The sequence below is a fragment of the Thalassophryne amazonica genome, chromosome 18 (assembly GCF_902500255.1).
Source record: "Thalassophryne amazonica chromosome 18, fThaAma1.1, whole genome shotgun sequence".
Taxonomy (NCBI): domain Eukaryota; kingdom Metazoa; phylum Chordata; class Actinopteri; order Batrachoidiformes; family Batrachoididae; genus Thalassophryne; species Thalassophryne amazonica.
The window spans coordinates 59,307,303-59,333,527 of NC_047120.1; the positions used below are offsets into that span (position 1 = coordinate 59,307,303).

The 26,225-nt window shown below is 40.7% G+C and overlaps 1 protein-coding gene across 2 annotated transcripts in view; it reads left to right on the plus strand.

Annotated features, from left to right (window-relative positions):
* Positions 1-1,778: 1,778 nt before the first annotated feature.
* Positions 1,779-26,225, plus strand: part of trrap (transformation/transcription domain-associated protein) — a 202,909-nt gene continuing 178,462 nt past the window's right edge. For both annotated transcript variants that reach the window (XM_034193140.1, XM_034193142.1), the window contains exons 1-20: positions 1,779-1,878; positions 2,272-2,321; positions 4,822-4,932; positions 5,001-5,105; positions 5,286-5,369; positions 5,766-5,822; positions 6,025-6,150; positions 6,504-6,581; positions 9,714-9,802; positions 10,321-10,417; positions 13,154-13,292; positions 16,839-16,917; positions 17,206-17,440; positions 17,566-17,902; positions 18,074-18,171; positions 18,730-18,924; positions 19,076-19,267; positions 19,364-19,529; positions 23,639-23,895; positions 24,256-24,456. In XM_034193140.1, the coding sequence (XP_034049031.1) occupies positions 1,779-1,878; positions 2,272-2,321; positions 4,822-4,932; positions 5,001-5,105; positions 5,286-5,369; positions 5,766-5,822; positions 6,025-6,150; positions 6,504-6,581; positions 9,714-9,802; positions 10,321-10,417; positions 13,154-13,292; positions 16,839-16,917; positions 17,206-17,440; positions 17,566-17,902; positions 18,074-18,171; positions 18,730-18,924; positions 19,076-19,267; positions 19,364-19,529; positions 23,639-23,895; positions 24,256-24,456 (2,796 nt within the window). The remainder of the gene's footprint in view (positions 1,879-2,271; positions 2,322-4,821; positions 4,933-5,000; positions 5,106-5,285; positions 5,370-5,765; positions 5,823-6,024; positions 6,151-6,503; positions 6,582-9,713; positions 9,803-10,320; positions 10,418-13,153; positions 13,293-16,838; positions 16,918-17,205; positions 17,441-17,565; positions 17,903-18,073; positions 18,172-18,729; positions 18,925-19,075; positions 19,268-19,363; positions 19,530-23,638; positions 23,896-24,255; positions 24,457-26,225) is intronic.

Genomic DNA, 26,225 nt, shown 5'->3' on the forward strand with positions numbered 1-26,225 from the left:
CGAATAGTCTACGGTCTTTGTTTATTTTGATTGAATTTATTACTATTATAACGTGACTAAGTACTGGGGGGACTGATCAGACTGCAGTGTGTGTGTTATTCCGCTCCAAAACAACGCATGTGCAGTTGAGGCAGGGTTACTGATCAGATGGGGGGGACTGATCAGACCGCTACAACGGCAATCTTGAGGGTACCGGCTGACCGATGTCCACATGTGCTGCCATTGTCAATATCAAAGTTGCGGAGCATATACGCACCGACAACCCCAGTTTAACTTACCCCTTACGTCTCTGTGCTCTGTGTAACATGCACATTCATATAAAAATATCATAATCATGTGAAATAATGGAGTAAGGGACTTCCAAATGGCAGCCATTTTGGTGAGGGCGTCCGGTGGTGGAGATTCCAACCTGTTATTGCTGTGTCGGCAACAACAAACAGTAGAACTGACGCACACTGTTGATATGTTTGAATAAAATAGACTGTTGTTTATTTAATGTGAAGCAGTGTGATCACGTCCTGCACTCTGTGCTGAATATACCCACAGTGCTTAATGAAACAAACAGAGAAAATCTGGAGAAGTTGAGTTAATCTGGTTTCATTTAGGCTCTACCGATCAATTTGGGGGAAAAATGTTTCTGCATCCCCAGGAATGTCACTGACATATGTTGATATTTATTTATTTGGAGGGTGCATTGGCATATTTTGTTCTAAATGGGCATGAAAATTAACTTGCTACATCAGGTAGCCAGGTTTGAGGTATGGTGTGTTAGTCTAATAGCACCACTGAGTTGCTAATGTCAAGTGGGCAAGCGTGAGTGTTGAGCCCTGAACTGAGCTGAAATTTATTCTGATTGTTATGATTATTATTATGAGCTTCGATCTCTGTAGCGCCTTTCAAAGGAAGTGATTAGGGTGAAAAGCAGTGATGCCAGTGTCCTCTCACACAGATTTATACCTACGGTCAATTTAGAGTTTTCAATTCAACTAATCTACTTGTAAGTCAAAGGTCTCAAACTCGTTCCAGTAAGGGCAGAAAGGGTGCAGGTTTTCTTTGCAACCACCTCCTCCACCAGGTGATTTCACTGATTAACTGATTCCATCTGCTCAAAATGATGTTAATCAGTCGTTCAGATTTGTTTTGGTGGCTTCTCTCACCACATTGCACCATCATTCACTTTTGAGAACTGCCTACTCCAGACAGATTTACCATACTGTTTGTATTGATATAAACAAAGTCATATTCAGTGACTTGTCTAAAGAAATCTGGTTGTGAAAGTGATTAGATTCCAGCAGTTCCAGCAGCATTGTATAGCAGCACACAGGGTAAGAAGCACAAAAGTATCAAAAGTGAAAGTAAAAAAAAAAATTGCAAATCTAAATACACAAGTATAAATACCAGACATACTGATCAATACTGGTTTACTGGCTACTACTGTTCCTCTCCTTCCCATCCTCTTACTTCTTGTGATGTGTGTGTATATTTGGCTGTAGTTATAAAATGGTTAATGTGAGAGTTTTGTTAAATATGTTGAGCTACAGCTCAGTTGCATAAATTATTGCTGTCCAAAAATTTATGGACCTGGCATACAGTTGGATGGACCCAGATGATTAACTGGAGTTTGGGGGGGAACCGATGTGCATTTTGTGCTTGAAGATGAGTGTGCAGTTGGGAATGAGTGAAAGCATGCAGTGCATGAGGATATATTAATGTCCTGAAGTCACATCCTGAAGTCTGTCCCTTTTTCCCGCAGCGGTTCAGTTGACCCAGCTGGCACCATGGCTTTTGTGCCTGCGCCCAGCCCCACTGTGGTCGACCAGACCACACTAATGAAAAAGTACCTGCAGTTTGTGGCAGCGCTCACAGACACAAACACACGTAAGTCCATACAGACATATAACTGTCAAACCATCACACAACACATTTGTAATAATAATAAAATGCATGTTTATTTGTGCATGCATCTTATCATAACGTTGACCCTTTTTCCATCTGTTGTCAACATAATCAGTGATTCAGATGAAGTGTTTAGCAAGGGCGATGTGATGAGAGCGATATTGCTTTAGTCCAGTCAAAGGTACGCATGTATGGGAGAGTGGGTGTTTACATGTGAGCGTGAGTCTTGATGTACCTTTTGATGAATCTGGGCGCTGAAAGTAAAACTGATAAGATCTGAGAGTCCCCGCTAAGCACATCACGATGGCCATAAAGAGTGGAAGTCTGTCGTTAACACGTTTGATTAATGGCGTCACTCTGTCCTTCAATATCCAGCTGATGAAACAAAGCTGAAGATGATGCAGGAGGTCAGCGAGAACTTTGAGGTGAGTTTGATGAATAGTTCCCAGTGTGTGATGGAGTGGGTTCATTTTCTTCTTGCTGATGGATTATTATGGATTTTTAAGAGGTGTTATAGTTTTTATGTGTCACATCTGGGGTCTTTTTCAAAGTGTGAATGAGATTACCTATAAAACCTCTGGCAACAAAGACAAAATACTGTATTTTCAGGAATATACTGTAAATTGTAGTTTTTGTGTGTGTGTTTTTTACTAGTTAAGGAGGTCCTGCATTGTATACTCCAGTACAACGTATAAAGAAAAATCATGTTCCTTATTACTAATAATTGTAATAATTAGGAATAAACTAATAATCGGCTCAGCTGATATTGGTCCAGCCGATCATCAATTTATCCCTTCAGAGCACCCAGAGGGATTATCAACCCAACCGATTATCGGTCTATTTCTACAGAGCACCCAGAGGGATTATGTTCCCAACCGATTATCGGTCTATCCCTACAGAGCACCCAGAGGGATTACCGGACAAACCAATTATTGGTCTATTTCTACAGAGCACCCAGAGGGATTATGTTCCCAACTGATTATCGGTCTATCCCTACAGAGCACCCAGAGGGATTATGTTCCCAACCGATAACAGTCTATCCCTACAGAGAACCCAGAGGGATTATCGGCCCAACCGATTATCGGTCTATCTCTACAGAGCACCCAGAGGGATTATCGGCCAATGCCAATTATCGGTCTGTCTCTGCAGAGGACCCAGAGGGATTATCTTCCCAACCGATTATCGGCCTATCCCTACAGAGCACCCAGAGGGATTATCGGCCAATGCAGATTATTGGCCCAACCAATTATTGGTCTATCTCTACAGAGCACCCAGGGGGATTATCGACCAATGCCAATTATAGGCCCAACCGAAGATCTGTCTATTTCTACAGAGCACCCAGAGGGATTATGTTCCCAACTGATTATCGGTCTATCCCTACAGAGCACCCAGAGGGATTATGTTCCCAACTGATAAAAGTCTATCCCTACAGAGAACCCAGAGGGATTATTGGCCCAACCGATTATTGGTCTATCTCTACAGAGCACCCAGAGGGATTATCGGCCAATGCCGATTATTGGTCTATCTCTACAGAACACCCACAGGGATTATCGGCCAATGCAATTATCAGTCTATCTTTATAGAGTACCCAGAGGGATTATCGGCCAATGCCGATTATCGGTCTGTCTCTGCAGAGCACCCAGAGGGATTATCGGCCAATGCCGATTATTGGTCTATCTCTACAGAGCACCCACAGGGATTATCGGCCAATGCAATTATCAGTCTATCTTTATAGAGTACCCAGAGGGATTATCGGCCAATGCCGATTATCGGTCTGTCTCTTCAGAGCACCCAGAGGGATTATCTTCCCAACTGATTATCGGTCTATCCCTACAGAGTGCCCAGAGGGATTATCGACCAATGCAGATTATCGACCCATCTGATTATCGGTCTATCTCTACAGAGCACCCAGGGGGATTATCAGCCAATGCCGATTATTGGACCAGCCGATTATCGGTCTATCCCTGGTAATAATTATATAGAGCTTTCCCAGGAATCAAACCTTAAAAAGCAAAATAAAATGTAATACTTAAAGAATAAGTGCCTTTAAAAAGTACGCTACAACAATGCACAAAAATTAAATTGCTAACAATGTAGAAAAAGGTTAGACTTATACTCCGGAAAATAAGGGATATGCAAAGTTGCAGACTTGGAAAATAAAGATTGCAGGGTAAGAAGTTTTCCTTTGTGACTAGCAAGTACTCAGTTGCATTTAATTTAATTGGTTATTCATTCAAGCTGTCGCACATCAGACTTGCATATGTATTTGTGGTTTCTCATGGTCAGTGATCCCTGAGAAACAAAAAGCAGAATTTCACAAACAAAATATTCTATTTAGTTGTACAGTCATTTACAGAGAAATTAAATCCTATTTGATCAGCTGAATCTACTCAAGGTTGAGCATTTCTTCTTGAAGAATGACCTCAACAAGTGATCTGTTATTAAACTGCCAGGGTCGTGTCGATGCACCTACCATATAAAAGGCCTGCCCCAGGTCCTTGATAGAAACCACCCAGTCGACAAAAGGACCGTTCCATCTCCACTTCTTGAATGTAACAATCTGTCTGTTGCAGCCAGGTAGAACATAATCTAACTTGGTTATTTTTAAGACTGAGTACTCAGCAAAGTAACTATTAGTTACTTTGCTGAGTACTCAGTCTTAAGAGTAACCAAGTTAGATTACTAGTTACCTTATTAGTTACAAGTTGGCAGCAGCTGCTAATAAAGTAATTGCTTAAAGCTTTTAATGATGTAACTGTATAAAGTAACTAAAAAAGTAACTTTTCAAAGTAACTGTGGCAACAGTGATTGTTACTCCCCTAATATCCAGTCAGCACCTGAGTCTCGTGTGTCGAAATACCTAATGGTAATTTTTCTGCCCATTAAAAAACACTCCATGACATCATTTCTCTTTGGCCATTTCAGAATGTGACATCTTCGCCTCAGTATTCAACCTTCTTGGAACACATAATCCCTCGCTTCCTCACATTCCTTCAAGATGGAGAAGTGCAGTTCCTCCAGGAGAAACCTACACAGGTATGTGCTAAAAAAAAAAGCAGCTGGAGCACAGAATCTTTGATCTAAACCTGCATCTGTTCCTTCAGCAACTGAGGAAGCTGGTGCTGGAAATCATCCACCGAATCCCAACCAATGAGCATCTCCGTCCACACACCAAGAACATCCTGTCTGTGATGTTCCGCTTCCTGGAGGTAACAGAGTTATTCTTTCTAACAAGACCACAGCAACAACCTGTTATCATCTGTTCTTGATTTGTACTTTAGCATCATTTGGATCAAGCAGACGTTTGGTGTTTTTCAACCTGGACTTTACTGAATATCTTTGGAAATGGCGGCGACACACTAAAGTTTTTCTGTTCCTCCTGTTCACAGATTGAAAGTGAAGAGAATGTGCTGATTTGCCTTCGCATCATTATTGAGCTGCACAAACAGTTCCGGCCCCCAATCTCTCAGGAGGTGAGAATCTGTGGCTCGCTGCTTCCACATTTATTTAAAATAATGCAAATGATGTTAAGGAAGTGAAGAAATTCTGAACTGATTAATCATTCGGTGGAAAATGTTTTAAATTACCTCCCATGTGTTTTGCTCCAGGACAGTGAATGTATTTTTTTGCAGAAAGGACAAAAGCAAATTTATGAAGGTTATGGTGATATTAGACTGTCATTAAACTTTTATGAATGATAAAACACTGTTGGTTTTTTTTTTTTTTTTTTTTTTAAAGAGTAATGGACTTTAATGGTCTTAGCTGTTTGCTGGAGCAATTTTATTCCCATCCTTCTCTAAAATTAAATTAAGGGTTAAACGTTATCCAAGCCTTCAGTTACCCTATTTTCCATAATCCTTTCTTTCCAGATTCATCACTTTCTGGACTTTGTGAAGCAGATTTATAAAGACCTTCCTAAAGTAGTTGTAAGTACAGTCACAGCGGTAGGTGACTTTGTCTGCTTGCAGCTTTTCTATGGAAGCACAGAGCACCTTCAGCCCCTTTATTAAACAAAAAAGAAAAAAAAATTTTTTTTGATTACGTTTCACTTTCTTTCTTTTAATCTTGAGACTTTTTTAAAACTGTCCAATCCCTTATTTCCCCTCATTCCCTCTGATTTCCCACCAGGCCAGGTACTTTGAGAACCCTCAGGTGATTGCAGAGAACACGGTTCCCTCCCCGGAAATGGTCGGGATGATCACATCTGTGCTGGTTAAAACGGCGCCTGAGAGAGAAGACAGTGAAACGCGGACGGTAAACTCGTTACGTAAAAGTTTATGTGACTGTTGTTAAATCTCTATACTGTTGTGCATCATGCAGTACCTTCTGCAACCACCGGATGGTAGTAGTGCACTGTGCTGCCACACGAGCAAGTGCAGTTGTATCTCTGCAGTTAATCATTAAAACTGAGAACTCTCAGTCAAACAATTTGTCATTGCTTCACCTCAAGTTAGCCCACATAGGTGCAAGTTAAGAGCGTCCAGGCTGTTGCACGTGTGCCTCTCGTATTCCATCACTATTCAGGTGTCATGACGCACAAGGTTGATGGTTTCTGACGTCGATGGCAGATTATTGAATCATCTTTCTCAATTTCTTTGTGCCTGTAGCACACCATCATCCCAAGAGGGTCCTTGTCACTCAAGGTGTTGGCAGAGCTGCCCATCATAGTGGTGCTGATGTATCAGGTTAGTGAAATATTATTCCAGTAAATAACCAGTCACTGGAATCAGTTTTTAAAACCCTAAACTAACAGAGGCATATTTAGATATTTAGGGGAAAGTTATTTTGCATGCACTTTTAATTTTTATGTTCTACATTGAATTACAAGGAGTTGAGGATAAAAGTGTATTATGGGGGGGTTCTGAATATTTTTTGGGGGGAATCAACAAACATAAGTCCTTTGTGAATAAAGTACAACTATCAAAATATGGTACAGAGAAATACGATCAAAATATGGGTGATTCCATTTTCCCAGGTGTTGACATTTGTGATATGATTCTTTGCCCTATTGAAACTTTAGCTGACCGACAAGCTGGAATACCCCAACAATTTTCAATTTCTGTGATTCCCGGCACCACTGAAGGCATGGCAGGTCTAGGACCTGCTTAGCTCCGTGTGTGTTAGACTTTAGCGATATCTGCATTAACACATCTCAGGCCAACTGTTCTTCATATCTCAGATTATTTTATTTATTTATTTTATTTTTTTGTACATGGTGATAAAAATGGGTGTTGCTGTGTGCCACTATGGCCATCGGACAATTCTGAGCCCGGCAGCATATTATTTCCTCTCGGGACATTATCAGTTCCCCTCACCAATGGTGCTGTGTTTTTCTGACAGTTTGGAGTTGTGAAAAAAACATCTGTTGTGATGTCATCTTGCCAAACTCTGCGACTAGCAACAAGGAAAACGGCTGCATTGATGCTGAAAACCTGTGTGGAGTTGATAAATAATTAAAATCTCATCCATGCTGTTATTATATAGCTTCCAAAAAGGTTTTGGTTATTTTGTCCCCACAAAATTCAGACCTGCCTACTACTGAAAACGAGCACTAGGGGGCAGTGGAAAGATTTTGGTTTCACTTACAGTCTGTTGTTGAGCTAAACGTTTGATACTGTATTACTTACTGTGTTCTGTCTGATAACTGGACTCTTACAAATCTCGGTCGTTGTTTCTCGTCCTGTTGTTATGTGTGATCATTGATCATTGTGCTGATGGGTTTTTTTCCTGCATTGCTGCTGCATGATTCAATGCAGCAGCTATGAAGGTTTTTCTTTCCCAAGTTTTACCTTGTGTGTGCTTTTTATACACTCAACAAAAATATAAACGCAACACTTTTGGTTTTGCTCCCATTTTGTATGAGATGAACTCAAAGATCTAAAACTTTTTCCACATACACAATATCACCATTTCCATCAAATATTGTTCACAAACCAGTCTAAATCTGTGATAGTGAGCACTTCTCCTTTGCTGAGATAATCCATCCCACCTCACAGGTGTGCCATATCAAGATGCTGATTAGACACCATGATTAGTGCACAGGTGTGCCTTAGACTGTCCACAATAAAAGGCCACTCTGAAAGGTGCAGTTTTGTTTTATTGGGGGGGGATACCAGTCAGTATCTGGTGTGACCACCATTTGCCTCATGCAGTGCAACACATCTCCTTCGCATAGAGTTGATCAGGTTGTCAATTGTGGCCTGTGGAATGTTGGTCCACTCCTCTTCAATGGCTGTGCGAAGTTGCTGGATATTGGCAGGAACTGGTACACGCTGTCGTATACGCCGGTCCAGAGCATCCCAAACATGCTCAATGGGTGACATGTCCGGTGAGTATGCCGGCCATGCAAGAACTGGGACATTTTCAGCTTCCAAGAATTGTGTACAGATCCTTGCAACATGGGGCCGTGCATTATCCTGCTGCAACATGAGGTGATATTCTTGGATGTATGGCACAACAATGGGCCTCAGGATCTCTTCACGGTATCTCTGTGCATTCAAAATGCCATCAATAAAATGCACCTGTGTTCTTCGTCCATAACAGATGCCTGCCAATACCATAACCCCACCGCCACCATGGGCCACTCGATCCACAACATTGACATCAGAAAACCGCTCACCCACACGACGCCACACACGCTGTCTGCCATCTGCCCTGGACAGTGTGAACCGGGATTCATCCGTGAAGAGAACACCTCTCCAACATGCCAAACGCCAGCGAATGTGAGCATTTGCCCACTCAAGTCAGTTACGACGACGAACTGGAGTCAGGTCGAGACCCCGATGAGGACGACGAGCATGCAGATGAGCTTCCTTGAGACGGTTTCTGACAGTTTGTGCAGAAATTCTTTGGTTATGCAAACCGATTGTTTCAGCAGCTGTCCCGAGTGGCTGGTCTCAGACGATCTTGGAGGTGAACATGCTGGATGTGGAGGTCCTGGGCTGGTGTGGTTACACGTGGTCTGCGGTTGTGAAGCTGGTTGGATGTACTGCCAAATTCTCTGAAATGTCTTTGGAGATGGCTTATGGTAGAGAAATGAACATTCAATACACGAGCAACAGCTCTGGTTGACATTCCTGCTGTCAGCATGCCAATTGCACGCTCCCTCAAATCTTGCGACATCTGTGGCATTGTGCTGTGTGATAAAACTGCACCTTTCAGAGTGGCCTTTTATTGTGGGCAGTCTAAGGCACACCTGTGCACTAATCATGGTTTCTAATCAGCATCTTGGTATGGCACACCTGTGAGGTGGGATGGATTATCTCAGCAAAGGAGAAGTGCTCACTATCACAGATTTAGACTGGTTTGTGAACAATATTTGAGGGAAATGGTGATATTGTGTATGTGGAAAAAGTTTTAGATCTTTTGAGTTCATCTCATACAAAATGGGAGCAAAACCAAAAGTGTTGCGTTTATATTTTTGAGTGTATGTGTTCATGTACCGGGCCGGCTTATGTGTGTTGTGTGTTATGTGTGTCGTCTGTCGTCATGAGGCCGGTCATGGTTTGCTCAGCCCTGCTGTTGACCTAAGGCAGGATATACATCTGGAGCTGGTCCGAATTCTGCTCCTAACTGGCAATTAGGATGGGTTAAATGCAGTAAACACATTTCATTGTGAAGGGAACATGTTCCTTTGTGCATATGACAATAAAATTCTTTTGAATCCTTTGAATCCTTAATACGATACACTATTAAAAGAGATTGATTTGTCTTATTATCTTTAAAATTTAGGAGTGAATGTGTTGATCTTTATTCATGCGAACAGAATAGTGGCAGTTTTATTTCTTGTAAATGTCGTGTTTACTCTCTGCCTTTAGCTTTATAAGCTGAACATTCACAACGTGGTGTCGGAGTTTGTGCCACTCATCATGAACACCATCATGCTCCAGGTGTCTCCACAGGCAAGGTACGGTGCGCGTGTGTGAGTGTGCATGCATACATGCATGTGTGTTTGTGTGAGGGCTCCTTTAACAGATTTCATTTTCACTTTATAGCCTTCGAAATGAGCTCAGGCATGTTTAACAGAAAAGATTTTTTTCCCTCTCCCTTGCAGTGGGTTTGTTGACTGCATTCCGTGGCACATTGCCCGCTAAAGCTAAACTTAAATTCCATTTAAGGAAGCTAAAATTGTAGAAATTGGCTTAGCAGGAGGTGAAACCTCTTAGGGCAAGAAGAAGGAAACAGAACAAAGTTAATTTAAAAGAAAACCACTGGCAGGTAGAGGGTTTTTTTTTCCCCGCCGTCTTCTTTTCTTGATGTTCAGTAACAGTTGTGACGCCACCAAGCAAGTCGCCCGTGTAGAATTGAGTCCCGTGTGTAAACTGGCTATTGTAATCAGCACCTACAGCAGTTATACAATATCATTAATGTCTTTGATGAAGCCCACTAAATGGCTTTTGTGCAAATTGTCTGTCTCTTTTGCAGGCAACACAAGCTTTATAACAAGGAGCTGTACGCCGACTTCATCGCTGCACAGATCAAGACTCTGTCTTTTCTCGCATACATCATCCGAATCTACCAGGTATGCCTGTTTGACAGCTCAGTGGTGCATCGCTTCCAGTGAGTCATCTTGATTAAATGGGGGGGGAACCTTCATTTGAAAATAGAGAGCATTCGCTTATTCTTGATATATTGTGTGCTTATTCCTCATTTTGCATTGCATTGTGTGCATAGTTACAGTTTTTGTTTCGCAAGTAGAACTTATCAAACTTTCCTGAAATGAACCTGTTTGCAACAACTTTAATTTTCCCTTCGGCTAAAACGGACGTATCGGTTTTGACATTTTTGAAGTTGTGTTTTTGTTGGACATCATTTCTTCCCCAGCTGTCAAGATGACTGACAGGAAGCAGAGCAGAACACAAGGTGCTGCTCACTATTATGAAGGAAGCAAAGTCGGGAAGAATAATGATAAAATGGAGAAAAAATTAGAATATTTATTTTAGTTGTGTTATTGAAAATGGCACAAATTGCTTCTTGTGACTTTCTCTCCAGTGATGATTAAACTGCCTAAACAACTGTAAAAGACATCAAAAAGTATTGATAATAATATCCAAAGAGCTTCTAGCCCATCAAAGAGATTTAAATTTGCAAAAAACTGGATTTAATGTTTGTGGTGGCCCACATTTAATTAGATATTAAATGTGCCACATGGAAATCTCACTGTAACAACTATTGATCACCCAATGAATATATTAAAGGCTTACAATTTCCTTCCATTTTTGCAAGGATGTTTTTTCAGTATCATGTAGGAGTGAAATGATACATCGCGTATCGTGATAATTACATCTTTTGACCTCTTTTGAAATGTATCTGATTGTATTTTTTAAATTGAGCATTGTGATACCATGTATAGAATAAGTAATGACCTCTTCCAAAAAACAAAACAAAAAATTATAAAATATATAAATGCAAAACTGATAACATCAAGGATTACAATTTATACTTAACTAGTGCAGTGCCCATAGGACGTTTGTATTCCTGTAGAAAATTGGCAGCTTAAGTAGATTTCTCATGGATGGTCGTATGAGGCTGTGTTTGAAGGTGTGATGTACAAAGAGGTGTACTTACGATATATTATGATTTGCGTATACTATTTTATATTGTTTTAAAAATCAGTTTTATTATCAATTATATAAAAATAAAAGGATTCCTATTAAACAGGTTATTGGAAGAGACTTGGACAAAATTAAACAGAACTTTTAGAATATTTGAAACAACAAATCCTGAACACAGTTTATTTAAACTTTAACTCACAGCAAATATAAGATTGTATTCAGCTTATGTACTTACTGAAACGTTGTACAAATAGTGGGAAATTTGTTGGTGTTAGCAAAAAATGGATTTTTGCTGTCTCCTCAGTGTTAAGTTAAACTCAGTTGCAAGGAACACTGACAGCATGCCTTTCACAGTAAAAGTATTTGCTGGGATGCCGGCTTTAAATGTTTTATTGTGAAATGGTGCATGCAACTTGAACTATCTGATGTTGTTTAACTTTGCTACCAGTAGGATCAGAGAGCTATGCCATCTTAGAAGTACAAATTTTACGTTAATCAAAATAAAAGTAAAAAAGTATTTCCCAAAATTTTCGTAATTTCAATTTATTTTCATTTATATAGCACCAAATCACAACAAAGGTGCCTCAAGCCGCTTCACACAAGTAAGGTCTAACCTTACCAACCCCCAGAGCAACAGTGGTAAGGAAAAACTCCCTTTGAGGAAGAAACCTCAAGCAGACCAGACTCAAAGGGGTGACCCTCTGCTTGGACCTTGCTACAGACACAAATTACAAAACAATTCACAAAATGAACATACAGGAAATGTTGCTGGTACACAGGACAGGAGGTTTTCCAGAACAGACACCGCACCCATCTCTGGATGGAGCCACACCTCAAACAGAGAGAAAAGAAAAAAAGTAGAATCAAGCTTCAGAAAGACAATAAATACAGTATAATTTGACAGCATTAAGCAACAAGAAAAACAGAAGAAATACTAAAGTATTCGCCGGCCACTAGCCCTAAGCTTCACTAAAAGACCCAGAATTTAGATAGAGAATTTAGTTCAAGTTGAGGCCGCGGCATGCTCAGTTCCCTAATAAAATTAATTAAGAGTAAAAAGCATAGTGACATACTATGCCAGTATGCTAGCCATACGAAAGGGAAAATAAGTGCGTCTTAAGTCTGGACTTGAAAGTCTCTACAAATTCCGACTGTTTTATTGACGCAGGGAGATCATTCCACAGAACAGGGGCACGATAAGAGAAAGCTCTGTGACCCGCAGACTTTTTATTCACCCTAGGGACACTAAGTAATCCTGCACCTTGAGAACGCAAAGCCTGCGCTGGTACGTAGGGTTTAATTAGGTCAGCTAGGTAGGAAGTTGCCAGTCTGTGAACAGTTTTATAGGCTAGTAGCAGAACCTTAAAATCTGATCTCACAGGTGCAGGAAGCCAGTGATGATAAGCCAGCTATAATAAAGGATGCACATTGCCGTGCTATATGCAAGCCATATCCGAAAGCTGAGGTCGATCTGACAAATAGTGAGCGAGAGATGCAAGCCACATACACTCACACAGATGTTTCTTGCTTCATAGATAGATAGTAATTTTTCGTACATTCCTCACAGGTTACTCTCTACATAATTAGTGTGTGAACAGTGATGCAATTGTTGTTGTGACAGGTGTATTGTATTGTAGAGCTAGGGCATCGTTCCACCCATAATATTGTATCAAGTAATATTTTGTATGCGTTTGTCCTATTAGGATCTGGTAGCAAAATACTCTCAGCAGATGGTGAAGGGAATGCTGCAGCTGCTGTCCAACTGTCCATCAGAGACTGCTCATCTCCGCAAAGAGCTGCTCATCGCGGCCAAACACATCCTTACAACTGACCTCCGCAACCGTGTGTACACGCACAAACACATATACAGTTTTAAAGCAGTTTTTGGATTGTTCTGCTGCGTCACGTTTTACCAACAACTAATCAGTTTATCCTCCTTATGCTCCCTTTTAATTTAGAAATTTGTGCTAAGAAACTGGATTGGATAGAATCATCCATATGACTGCTACTTTAGATGTGTATTCATTCAGTCACTGCATTTTACAGGACACGACTCCCACGTTACATTTTTAGTGACTCGTATACTTTCTACAAGATACTTTGTGTTGAGTCATTAATAATACAGTGGAACCTCAGTTTTAAACTTAATTCATTCCTAAATGTTGTTCTTAAAGTGAAACCAGTTTTCCCGTAAGACAAAATGTAAAATGGATTAATCCATTACTGGCAGCAAAAAGAACACTGTGTTTTTACCTTTTTAAGAGCATTTTAAGCATAAAGGCAGATAAAAAACGTCATACACAAAATACTGTACAGTAATTATAATAAAATAGACTATTTAATTTCACCTTACCTGTGCAGAGGAGACTTGATGGCGTACATATCACCGGGTAACTGTTCGAAAACTGCGGTTCCACTGTAACAATAATAATAATAATAATGATAATAAAAAACATGAGGAAAATGGGGGAAAAAGGTCCAATAGGGACTGCATATGTGCCATATTGGATTTTGGTTGAGCCTGCTAGGGTGCACAGACACACTCAGAAAGTAAACAAAAGGTTCAGAATGCCGGGATTACTTGTGTCCCTCGATACTTCAGTAGTCATCTCAGGGATAAACGTGAACTTCTATGGTTTTCCTAAGAATGCAACGCTTAGAAACAAGTGGATTCACAATATTAGAAGGACTAGAAATAACAGAAAGTTTAGTAAGTTCAAGTTGATGTCAACCCACTGAAACTGCAGCAGCCAGAATACTTACATGGTTTGCACAGAGATGATGCAGCACACACTTACTGATCTGAATGATCTTAAAGATGCGTAGCCGAGATTATCTCCATTACAACAGTTTTTTTTTTTCCTGTGGATAAGGCCAAATATTAAGCATTTTATGAACATTTGATATAAAACTTCTAAATACGTGCAATTTACCCCTTTACTCACAAGTTAAATAACTCGCAGAAGCAAGTTAGTCGGAACTTACCGCTACCAGATCCTTTTTCTTGCCTTGTAAACTTGCAGTTCTGCACTTTAACCATCTTTTTAGTTCCGCTACTGTTGCTGCCTCGAGTGGTGAGTTAGTAACAGCTCCAGGTACATCTTCTGGGTCTAAAATTAGCTTAAATAGAATAGAATAGTCTTTATTGTCATTGTACTGGGGGGGGTGTACAACGAAATTGGGGGTGCTCCTACAGAGCTACTGTACACCACAAAAAATGGTTTAAATATGAAATATGTACTGTATACATCCATCTATCTAGCTATCATTTCATTTATACTGTAAACTATGGAGTAGTGTAAAAAGGTGTGTGTGTGTGTGTGTGTGTGTGTGTGTGTGTGTATATATATATATATATATATATAAACTTTTTCATATTGTCATTATAGGGTGTTGTAAACAGAATTATGAAGGGAAAAAATAAATTTACTCTATTTTGGAATAAGACTAACATAAAAATATGGAAAAAGTGAAGCACTGTGAATACTTTGCGGATGCACTGTATACGTTTCATCTCTTCAGTGGTACATAGTGTGTGTGTGTGTGTGTGTGTGTGTGTGTGTGTGTGTGTGTGTGTGTGTGTGTGTGTGTGTGTGTGTGTGTGTGTGTGTGTGCAAAAAAAAAAAGATATACTATAAATATAACACACTACAGCCACACTGTAGATTTCCCCCTCTCCTACTTTATGCTCACTGCTGTGTTTCAATTCTGCCTTTACGCTGTTATCAGTTCTTTACTTCTGGTTTTTATCTGCCTTGGGGGATTAGTAAGGATGAAGTGAAGACAGCTATGAAGAGTGGAAAGGCAGTTGGTCCAGATAACACACCAGTGGAAGCATAGAGATGTTTAAGAGAGATGGTAGTGGAGGTTTTGCCAAGACTGTCTAACAAAATCTTGGAAAGGAAGATTGTGCCTGAGGAGTGGACATGAAGTGCACTTGTACAGATCTTTAACCTCCTAAGACCCAGAGGTTCTCATGAAACAAAACTTATTATTATGGTCTAGACAACCAAAAATGTCATGTCCACATATGTGGATGCCAGGTTCTAGGAGGTTAAGAATAACGATGATGTACAGAGCTGCAGTTCCCACAGAAGCGTAAAGTTGATTGGCCACAGCATGAGGTTATGGTAAAGAGTAGCACAAGCTTGGCTAAGCACTGCAGATGTAATGTTTGCTTTTAGAGTATTGATGGAGAAGTATGCAGAAGGCCAGGAGGAGTTGCACTGGGTTTGTGTGAATTTAAAGGAAGCTTCTAACAGGATGCAGAGAGGGGAATCCTGGTATTTTATGGTCACGTTGAGAATGGCAGAGAAGTATGTGAGGGTGACGCAGGATGTGTGTGGGCAGTGTGACAGCAACACGGGGTATGTAGGAATGCCAGATGAGTTTAAGGTAGAGGTGGGATTGCATGTCGGATAGGGTCTGAGCCTTTTCTTCTTAGCAGTGAACAGGTTGACTGACAAGATCAGACAGGAGTCTGTGTGTAGTATGATGTTTGCAGATGACATTGTGATCTGTAGTGAGAATGTGGAGCAGTTTGAGGCAAACCTTGAGAGGTGAAGATATGCTCTGGAGAGAAGGGGAATGAAAGATAGTTGTAGGATAGTATGTGTGTTTGTGAATAAGAGGGAGTACGGTGTGGTTGCCAGGAGGAGAGGTGATGAAGGTGAATGAGTTTGAATACTTGGTATCAACTGTTTAGCCTAGCAAGTGTGATTGAGAGGTGAAGAACAGCGTGCAGGCGCGGTTGAGTGGGTGGGAAAGAGTGACCGAAGTGATTTCTGAAACAATGAAACGAACTCTTTACAAGACTGTCGTAAGATCACCTAAAATGTTTGGCTTTGAGACTGTGGTGCTGACAGTAGCGCTAGAGATGGCAGAGCTAAAGGTGCTGAGATTTTCCTTGAGAGTGATGATGATATTCAGGATTAGGATGGGAGATATTAGAGGGGCAGCAAACTAAGATTGAAATGGTTTGGACACGTGTAGAAGACAAATGTCAGGTATGTTGGGCGAAGGATGTTGAGCTGCTCGGAAGGAGGTTTGGCAAGTCAAAGAGGAGGTTGATGGATGTGGTGAGGAAGGACATGCAGGACATGAGACAATAAAGACAAATGATCTGCTGTGGCGACCCCTAGTGGGAGCAGCAGAACAGGAATCAGAATGGGGCAGTGGTGTTTATCCATGGTGCATTACATTAGTGAGAGGTGTAGAGTAGGTTTACCGTTTCATTTATTCTGTTTTATACCTTGTATTGTTCTGTTGATACTCAAAATTGTAATATCGTGGAAACACAAATGTGCATTTTCCCTTTTTTCCTCCTTTTACTATCTTGATTCCTTGAAGTCATTTGAACCATCTGATTCAGATGTTCCTGTTTTGCAGAGTTTATACCATGTATGGACAAACTATTTGACGAATCCATCCTGATTGGTTACGGCTACACTGCTCGGGAGACTCTTAGGTAAAGTTTGCCCTGTAGTTTGATTACCTTGGTCTCGGTTTACACTCTCTTATGAGGGCTGATTGCTCAGCATGTTAAGTGTCTGAGCATATTAATCAAGTTATTTTCCTGATCAATTCTCTTACAAGCTGGCAGCAAAATTGTTCCTACAGTTGGGTTCATATGTATTTGGACTGAGTCAACTATTTAGGAATTGGCAAAGGTTTTCTGGTCTTAGTGGTAATAATGGTGAACTATGTCAGAACAAATGTGCATAAATGTGCAGTTACTGTGTTTCTTTCTTTCCAGACCCTTAGCTTATAGCACGCTTGCAGACCTTGTTCACCACGTTCGTCAGAGCTTGCCCCTGACAGATTTATCATTAGCCGTGCAGCTCTTTGCTAAGAACATTGATGATGAGTCACTTCCCAGTAACATCCAGACCATGTCCTGCAAACTGCTGCTTAACCTGGTCGATTGTATCCGCTCAAAGTCGGAGCAGGAGAATGGCAATGGGCGGGACATCCTGATGAGGATGCTGGAGGTAGGCACCATACAGTACAGCAGCAGTTTCCCAAAAGACCTTCATTTATCTTTCAGGTACTGATTTTGAAGTAAAAAGTGAGTTGAGTTGATCATTTTCTGTTTGTTTTTCATCTTTTAATTCAGGTATTTGTGCTGAAGTTTCACACCATTGCACGCTACCAGCTTGTCTCCATCTTCAAGAAATGCAAGCCCCAGTCAGAGATGGGCGTGGTCGATTCAGGAGCGTTGCCTGGAGTACCGGCAACTCCCACCCCTTCCACCACCCCTGCTCTTCCACCACCTGCTCCTCCCACACCCGTCGCCACCGTACCTCCACCTCCATCCACACCGTTTGACCGACCTGGTGAGAAGGAGGACAAGCAGACGTTTCAGGTGTCAGACTGCCGGAGCCTCGTCAAGACTCTGGTGTGTGGCGTGAAGACGATCACTTGGGGCATTACCTCTTGTAAAGCCCCCGGAGGTGAGAGGATGCAGAGCCCTTAGCTCCCTGTTGGTCAGCGTGTATTTGGACCACATGTGCTTGACATTGCTTTGATGTTTATAAAGTATGTAACATATACATAAATGGACAAAAATGACTATTTCATGAGACCTGGATTGCCCTGTGTATCTTTTTTTTTTTTTCTTCCAGAGGCGCAGTTCATTCCTAATAAGCAGCTCCAACCCAAGGAGACACAAATCTACATCAAGCTGGTAAAATATGCCATGCAAGCATTGGACATATATCAGGTAAGACTAGAATAGAGCTAGTCTTATATCCAGGACTGCCAAAATTATAGGCTGACCCTGGAGGATGACCCAAGGATATAATAAACTCATCGGCATTTGTTTATTTATTTACTTGTCTGCCTGTTAGCAGGATTACGTCAAAACTACTGCACGGATTCTGATGAAAGTTTCACCACAGATCAAAATTAGACCACGAAAGACTACATTAAATTTTGGAGGCGATCCAGATTTGGGATCAGGATTTTACATATATATATTTTATATATATATATAGCTTTGAAGGATTGCGTCAAAACTACTTGTGTCAAAACAACCTCACGGATTGTCACCGAATTTCCACCACAGATAAATATTCAGGCATGGAAGACTCCATTGAATTTTGGAGTTGATCCTGATCTAGATTGGCGGATGTCAGAAATCTTGGATTGCGCTTGTTGAAGTTGAATTTATTTGATTAGTATTTCAAAAGTATGTTAAAAAGAGAGAAGAGTGGGATAGATGTTTTGTGGTTCTGATGCATAGAATGGTTTTAAATCCAGCAGTGTCTCTTCTGACCAGGTGCAGGTTGCTAATAACCAGCAGACTTACATCAGGGTGGCCAACTGCCAGACTGTACGTATGAAGGAGGAGAAGGAGGTTCTGGAACACTTTGCTGGGGTCTTCACCATGATGAACCCACTCACATTCAAAGAGATTTTTCAGACCACTGTGCCCTACATGGTGGAGAGGATCTCCAAGAATTATGCACTGCAGGTACACATAAACATTATGTATGCTCAAACTTTGGTATGTAGTCATGGGAGGTGATGAATCTTCTCATTGCTCATTATTGCATAATATCAATCTGAGACCTTTAGTTTGTTCTTAATACTTGTGCTTAACTTTGAATTACATGGTTTTCTAGATTGTAGCAAACTCCTTCCTGGCTAATTTGTCAACATCCGCACTCTTTGCCACCATCCTCGTGGAGTATCTTCTGGAAAGGTTGCCAGAGATGGGCTCCAATGTCGAGCTCTCAAATCTCTACCTGAAGCTCTTCAAACTAGTCTTTGGCTCAGTGTCACTGTTTGCTGCTGAGAACGAGCAGATGCTTAAAGTAAGTCTTCAAGTGGTGAGACACCTCTGATTGGGGAATGTTTGTCAGGTTCACTTTCTTTTGCATCTGTAATTTTTACGTTCCCTTTGTCTTCAGCCTCATCTCCACAAGATAGTGAACAGCTCTATGGAGCTGGCCCAATCAGCTAAGGAGCCTTACAACTACTTTTTGCTTCTTCGGGCTCTTTTCCGCTCCATTGGCGGAGGAAGCCATGACTTGCTTTACCAGGAGTTTCTACCCCTTCTACCCAACCTGCTACAAGGTAAAGCCTCACTCACCTTTTGTCCAAAATCAAGGTAAAACTACAGGCAGCACCTGAATGACAATATTCCACAAATTGGAACAAATATCATTAAATGCCATTAGCTTTTCAATCACAGTTATGTGCACTGGTTTATACACACAAACGTGATTGTGATGTACTGTGTGTACACACAACATGGATTTGATCTTCTTTTTATAAAAAATTAGATGTCTCCTTTGTTCAAAGTTGAACTGAGGCCACTTTATTACCTCTGCCAACAAAGTTGAAGGGCATTATGTTTTTGCCCCTGTTTGTCTGTTTGTGAACAGCCTGGAGCCCAACATTTTCCATATATTCTTATGATAACTGAAGATTCATATCCTGATAGGCAATAACAGATTCAATTTTCAAGGTCAAAGTCAGGAAAAATCTTGGAAAATTGGAACAATCCCTATGTTTAGCATTGAATGAATTTTTAAAAATTCATAACTCTGTCAAAAAAGATCAGATTTCTTTCATATTTCAGTGCCTGATGTAGGATTGAATCCTTTATCGACTGACAAAGTTTAGTCTGGATCTGATCCAGATTACAGATTTTGTGGCCATTTAAATTTAACCTTGAACTCCCCATTTAATGTACATTTTACTTTATATCTTCATCACACATGCCCCAATCACTCTCATATTTAAATGTGAGGTGCAGACTGGCACTCACTATTATCTGACAAAGTTTGATCCTGATCTGATCTGGATTGTGGATTTTGTGGACATTTGAACTTAATATTGAAAAGCCCATTTGCACATTTTGCATTACCATTTCCGGACTATAGAGCGCACCTAAATATAAGCAGCACTCACCAGTTTTTTTTTTTTTATTGTACATAAATAGGCCACGCTTGTCTGTAAGTTGCAGGTCTCCAGGTTGTAACATGAGATTTTTACACAGAAAGATGTTAGACAGAGAGAATCTTTAAACTTAAATACGTACCGTAAATGCTTTTTTTTTTTTTTTTTCCTTGTGTTACACATAAATATTGACCAGTACAGCATCCAGCATGTGCACGGTGACGTTCCACGTGGAGAACTGAGTAACTTTAACTTTTGTTTCTTTGTGGATCATGAGATAATTTCATCATGTGCAGCCAGGATCACCTGGTGTCTGTGGTAAATGAGATGTTAATGAAGCGCTGTGACTTTTTCAACTTGTGGTGCAAAGACAGAGACCCAGTGGGGAACGGTGGAGGGGGGAGAGAGGAAGCTCCGCTGACTGATCTGACGGAGCAAAGTGCCCGGGAGGGACTTTTCTTTAGCCACGACAAGTAAATAAAGTATTTTCAGATGTCGTTTTTCAAAATCAGGAGGCTTTATGTGGATAATTTTTGTTCAGGACATGATGATGATTCCACTAAAACGAATGGGTAAGACTTTATATTTACAGTGGAACCTCGAGATACGAGTTTAATTAGTTCTGTGACCAAGCTCGTACGCCAATCTGCTCGTATTTCAAATACATTTTCCCCATTGAAAATAACTAAAATAATTTGTTTTCTGTTCCAGCCTTGTAAAACATTCCCAAACCACTCTAAATTATGAAAAAAAGATTTTTTTTTTTATTAACAAATAGACATGTATACTTTACCTGTGCATAATAAAATATATAAAAGAAAAAAGTTTTATTAAGTGTTCTTACCTTAGAAACAGACAAATGCGGTTAACGGAGGTGGATGGTGGCGGAGAAGGGCGGAAACTATAGATCCTTAAAAGGATCATACAGACGTAACTTTAATTGTAAACTTACAGGCCTTTTGGATAAAAACTTGTCCAAGGAAGTTTGCTTCTGCCTGCCTTTTTAAAATGTTGCGGAAATGTGACGGACAAGTGTCATTAAAAAGTGCTGAAGCACAACCAGTGGACACTTTTTCTGGGTATTTCTTTTCAGTGAAACAGCTTCTTCTCCTCTGCTGTTTATATACATCCTCCATAGCATTTTTCCAGAATAATCCAGTTTCGTTGCAGTTAAACACTTGTTGCGGGACATAGCCTTCTTTCACGACAAGTGCAGCAAAACATGTGACATATTCTTCCGCTGCCTTAACGTCTGCACTAGAAGCTTCCCTCCCTTCTTTTGTCCACTTTCCTTTTTGCTCCGGTGGTGTCCCAAAGCGTGACTCGCAACTCAATTTCTGCTCGTATTCCAGACAAAAACATGGACCGCGCGATGGCTCGTATTTCAAAAAACTTGTATGTTGATTCGCTCGTATGTCGAGATTCCACTGTACTTTGTGTGTGAATTTACGCTGCATGAAGACTGCAGCTTTCAGCCAAGGGCGCAATTTAGAACTAGAAATTGGGGGGACAAAGTGCGAGTTGGCCCCCAGGCCTGGGGTCTGGGTGCCGCTTTAGACCCCCAGAAGCCAACGGTTTCTAGATAAGCTCAGATGCATTCTGAGCATCCAGAACAGTAATTTTAATGTTTTGAGAAGACCATAAAGTGGACACCATTTGACTTATGCAATTTGAAACTGTGGATATTAGTACTTTATTCTGAGAATAGCCAGCATTGATTTTATTAACATCCTGGTGTAAATAAGGTATCACCACATGTGTAGAACTCAAAACGAATGATAGGTTGAGTTTTCATTAAAAAAAAATAACTGCAATGTGGTAAAATGTAATCATAAATATGAAAGAACAGGCTCTTAATAATTATTAACTATTGCATACTGTATTTTTTTCTCAAGATTTGTTTTTGCATAAGTTTGAAAAAACAACAGATCATAAGTTTAGGATGAATTACTTATAATGAATTTAATTTTCGAAGTGGCACTAATGACAACACTCATACTGAACATAATTTCGCTTGCACACACTGATTTTGGAGATCAAGCAATAATTGCAGATGGGCTTTCTGAGGTCCCAGATAGCTTTTCTGATTTCCTTTTCTAACTTTCAGAATTTAGTAAATCAGCATATAGCTATTTTTGGTTTCAAATCTGGGCAAATGCAGTCCCAGAAAATTCCAAATGTGACAAACAAGAAACAGGCGTTGTAAACAAGTCAATGCTGCTAAAAATACAAACTTGCAGAAATAAAGATACTATTCTGACATGGTTTGCACATAAGACTGGCATAGCATGTTTCAAGTACACACATATATGTCAGAAGGTGGGGGGGACGTACCATATTCTGTCCCCCCTGGTTGAAAAGGTGGGGGGGGACATGTCTCCCCATCCCCCCCCCAAATTGCACCCATGCTTTTAGCCAATCAGTGGGTAGCATCAATTGACGTATTTCGACTTATGAGAAAGCTTGTAAAAATACATAAATTAGCCGCATTATTGTCCCGTCACCTCGCTGGAGAGGTGTTCCCAGCACGTCCCATCGGGCAGAGGCCCAGGACATGCTGGAGGGACTACGTCTTGCAGCTGGCTTGGGAAAGCCTTGGGGTTCCCCCGAAGGAGCTGGGGGAGGTCTGTGTGGATCGGGAGGTCTGGGCGGCTTTGCTTGAGCTGCTGCCCCTGCAACCTGACCTCGGGTGAAGCGGAAGAAAATGGATGGAGCCGCATCATTGTTTAAGCCACAGTGTTCAGTGTGTGAAAAAGTAGTGCCTTATACAGTAGTCTGGAAATTACGGTATATCGGTAAAGAAAAGTGCCTCAATCACTCTCATTATTCTGTTATGGATTTTACCTACACCTCCAAAATTGGATGGAGGTTCCAATTTTATGCCTGTTTGTCTTCCAGTTATCAGTTGGAAACCAAGTGCCAAATGAAAAAGAACTCAGAAACCGAAAAAGTTGAGAAAGAAAAAACCCTGACATCACAAAAAACTTTGATTCAAGTGCATGAACTAAATACATACTATTTGATTACATCTAATTTAGTTCATAAACAGCCACGTCTAACAGGACTTTGACCTTGAAGATTTTCCAAGGTAAAATTTCATGGAATTGGAAACTAGTGTTGGTGGAGGTTTGTGCTCTCCAAGCGCGGCGTTCTAATAGTTGTGTTTAGGAGAAAACAACTTTAAAGCTAAACTCTAATGGTTAGAAACTGAACTCACACTTAATCTGGGATCTGTGTGTGCAAATATGTACCTCCTGTTATTTTGCTCTCCTTGTTTTTAGGTCTGAATATGCTTCAGAGTGGCCTTCACAAGCAGCACATGAAGGATCTATTTGTGGAGTTGTGCTTGACTGTGCCAGTGCGTCTGAGCTCATTGTTGCCATACTTACCCATGTTAATGGATCCTTTGGTGTCTGCCCTCAATGGTTCCCAAACACTGGTCAGCCAGGGCCTTCGCACCCTGGAGCTGTGTGTAGACAACCTACAGCCTGACTTCCTCTATGACCACATTCAGCCTGTCAGGGCAGAACTCATGCAGGTTTGATGCTTGTTATTGTCATCGCATTCAGCTGTTACAACTTTTAGATCCAACAATCCAGAAAGTATCAATGTGACGTAGCATGGTGCTATATTTTCAGATGAAATGCATTCAAAATAATCCGTCTTCGTTAAATCATTACATTATCTTGCACTCTTGTGGTTGACAATACGGACGATAGTTTTTTTGCTTCTTAGCAGCACATCTGAATTGCATAGGAGGATTCCCATCTCTAACAGAGTCCATGTTTAGTCAGCCAGTAATTTGGAAGATTATAACACAAATTGTGCCTACTTATCATGTGATCCAGTCTAGATTTGGTATTTTATGATGGTTTCTTTACTTCTCGTACTCATCCAGGCCTTGTGGCGTACCCTCCGTAATCCAGCCGATAGCATCTCTCATGTGGCCTACCGGGTGTTGGGAAAGTTTGGTGGCAGCAACAGGAAGATGCTGAAGGAGTCTCAGAGGTTACATTATGTGGTGACTGAGGTTCAGGGACCCAGCATCAAGGCTGAATTTACTGACTGCAAGGCCTCCATACAGTTACCTATGGAGAAGGTAGGACTATGCACATTATTATTATTGTTATTATTAGTTGGAGTGGTAGTAGTAATAAGGTTGGAACCGTTGATTATTTTTTCCTATTCATGTATTCTATTTATTTATACAATTAAGCAAGTAATGATGATATTCTAAATTTTAACTTCTGTTATTCACTGAAATGGGGATGTATAAAGTTTGATTACCATATTTTCAGAACTGTACAGTATGTTGCACTGGAATATTATAATCAATGGCCCCAGAAATGCTTCATTTGTGTGTGTGTGGGGGGGCTGGTGGTCCTGTCATTCTCCGGCTGTTCCACAAAGTGCAAACAAGTGGAGTGCCAAGATTTATGAAGGTTATTTCTATAGTCTTTCAGTTTGAGGGCATGATTTATTAATTCTGCTCATTCTCTAAGGCCCAGCACTTCCTCTGCATTCAGATCATCTTCTTGTGTTATGGTGGTTGGCATGCAGCTTAGTGGTGTGTTGCTGCCACCTTCCCCTCCAGAGTGCAGCTCAGATAGTACCTCATGAAGATCAGTATATAGGAGCAGCTTGTCACACATCTAGACTGTGAGATCTTGTGGACGTAGATGATGATGCAGTATATTTTTAACACGTCATTTTGAAATAGAAAAAAAAATTCATGTGAATCTACTGGCATTACGTGAATTACAACATTCAACCAATAAGAACAAACATCTGTAAGCACCATTAGCTTTTCAATTACAATTACATGCACTGGTTTATACGCATACGAACGGGCTGGTGATATGTGGTGTCTAGACTCAACAAGGTTTTGATCCTCTCTGTTTGTTCAAATTTGAATTGAGGCTACTTTATTAACACAGAGTCGCTGGACTAGCCAAACAAGCAGGCAGTGTAGCGGCCAAGCGGTTAGTGTGCTTGGTGTGAAATCTGAAGGTTCCCAGCTCAAGCTAAAGTACTTTGGTGGCTGTTTGTATGTTTTTTTTCCCACCATCATGGGTGCACGTGGTGCACACGCACCCACACATAACACGTAGATGCCGAAGGCTTGCATGTGTAGCAGCTATACGTTTAGCTGGTACATTACGCAGCTTGAGGGTCTGTATTGCAGACGTGGAGATCAAATAAGAGTGATTAGAATAAGTCTGAGCTCTTCAGGGCCCTGCAGCACATAAAAGCACTCACATGGGATTTGAGCTACATGAGTCAGAATTACATTTTTATTCCGTTTCTCATTTCTGCTCCTTCAGACGCTTTTTAAGTATTTTTTTTTACTTGCATCCTTTTTTTACTGACCACTTCATAAATGCTTTCTCAGTAAAAGCCAGCGCTCTGAAAGTTGAGGTAGACAGCTGTAATAGCGGCTCTTGATTTAACGTATAAGCACCTGTCAGATACTGAATCCTGACAGGAATATCCTGATGTCCTAATACTCTGACACCTCTACAATTCAATTATGCAGTGCTTTCAACCCCCCCCCCCCCCCAGCTCTCTCTATTCTTCCCTCCTCCTCCTCGTTTTTATCTCTGTGCTCTGAATGACATTAATTAGCTCATTTTCTCCTTTTTAAGTGCTCGGTTGCTGTGGCTTGTCAGCCCGTAATGTAGGAAATCATAATGACCTTTGTTGGGCCAGATGGTGCTTTGTGTTATTTTCTGGAAATTAATCCCGTATAAATCATGTGTTCCCACATTAATAGTGTTTGAATTCTTATTTGTTACACAGAACTTAAGAGTGTTTTTTGTTGTTGTTGTTTGATTTTTGGAGACGCAGACCTGCTTGTATGTTAGATTT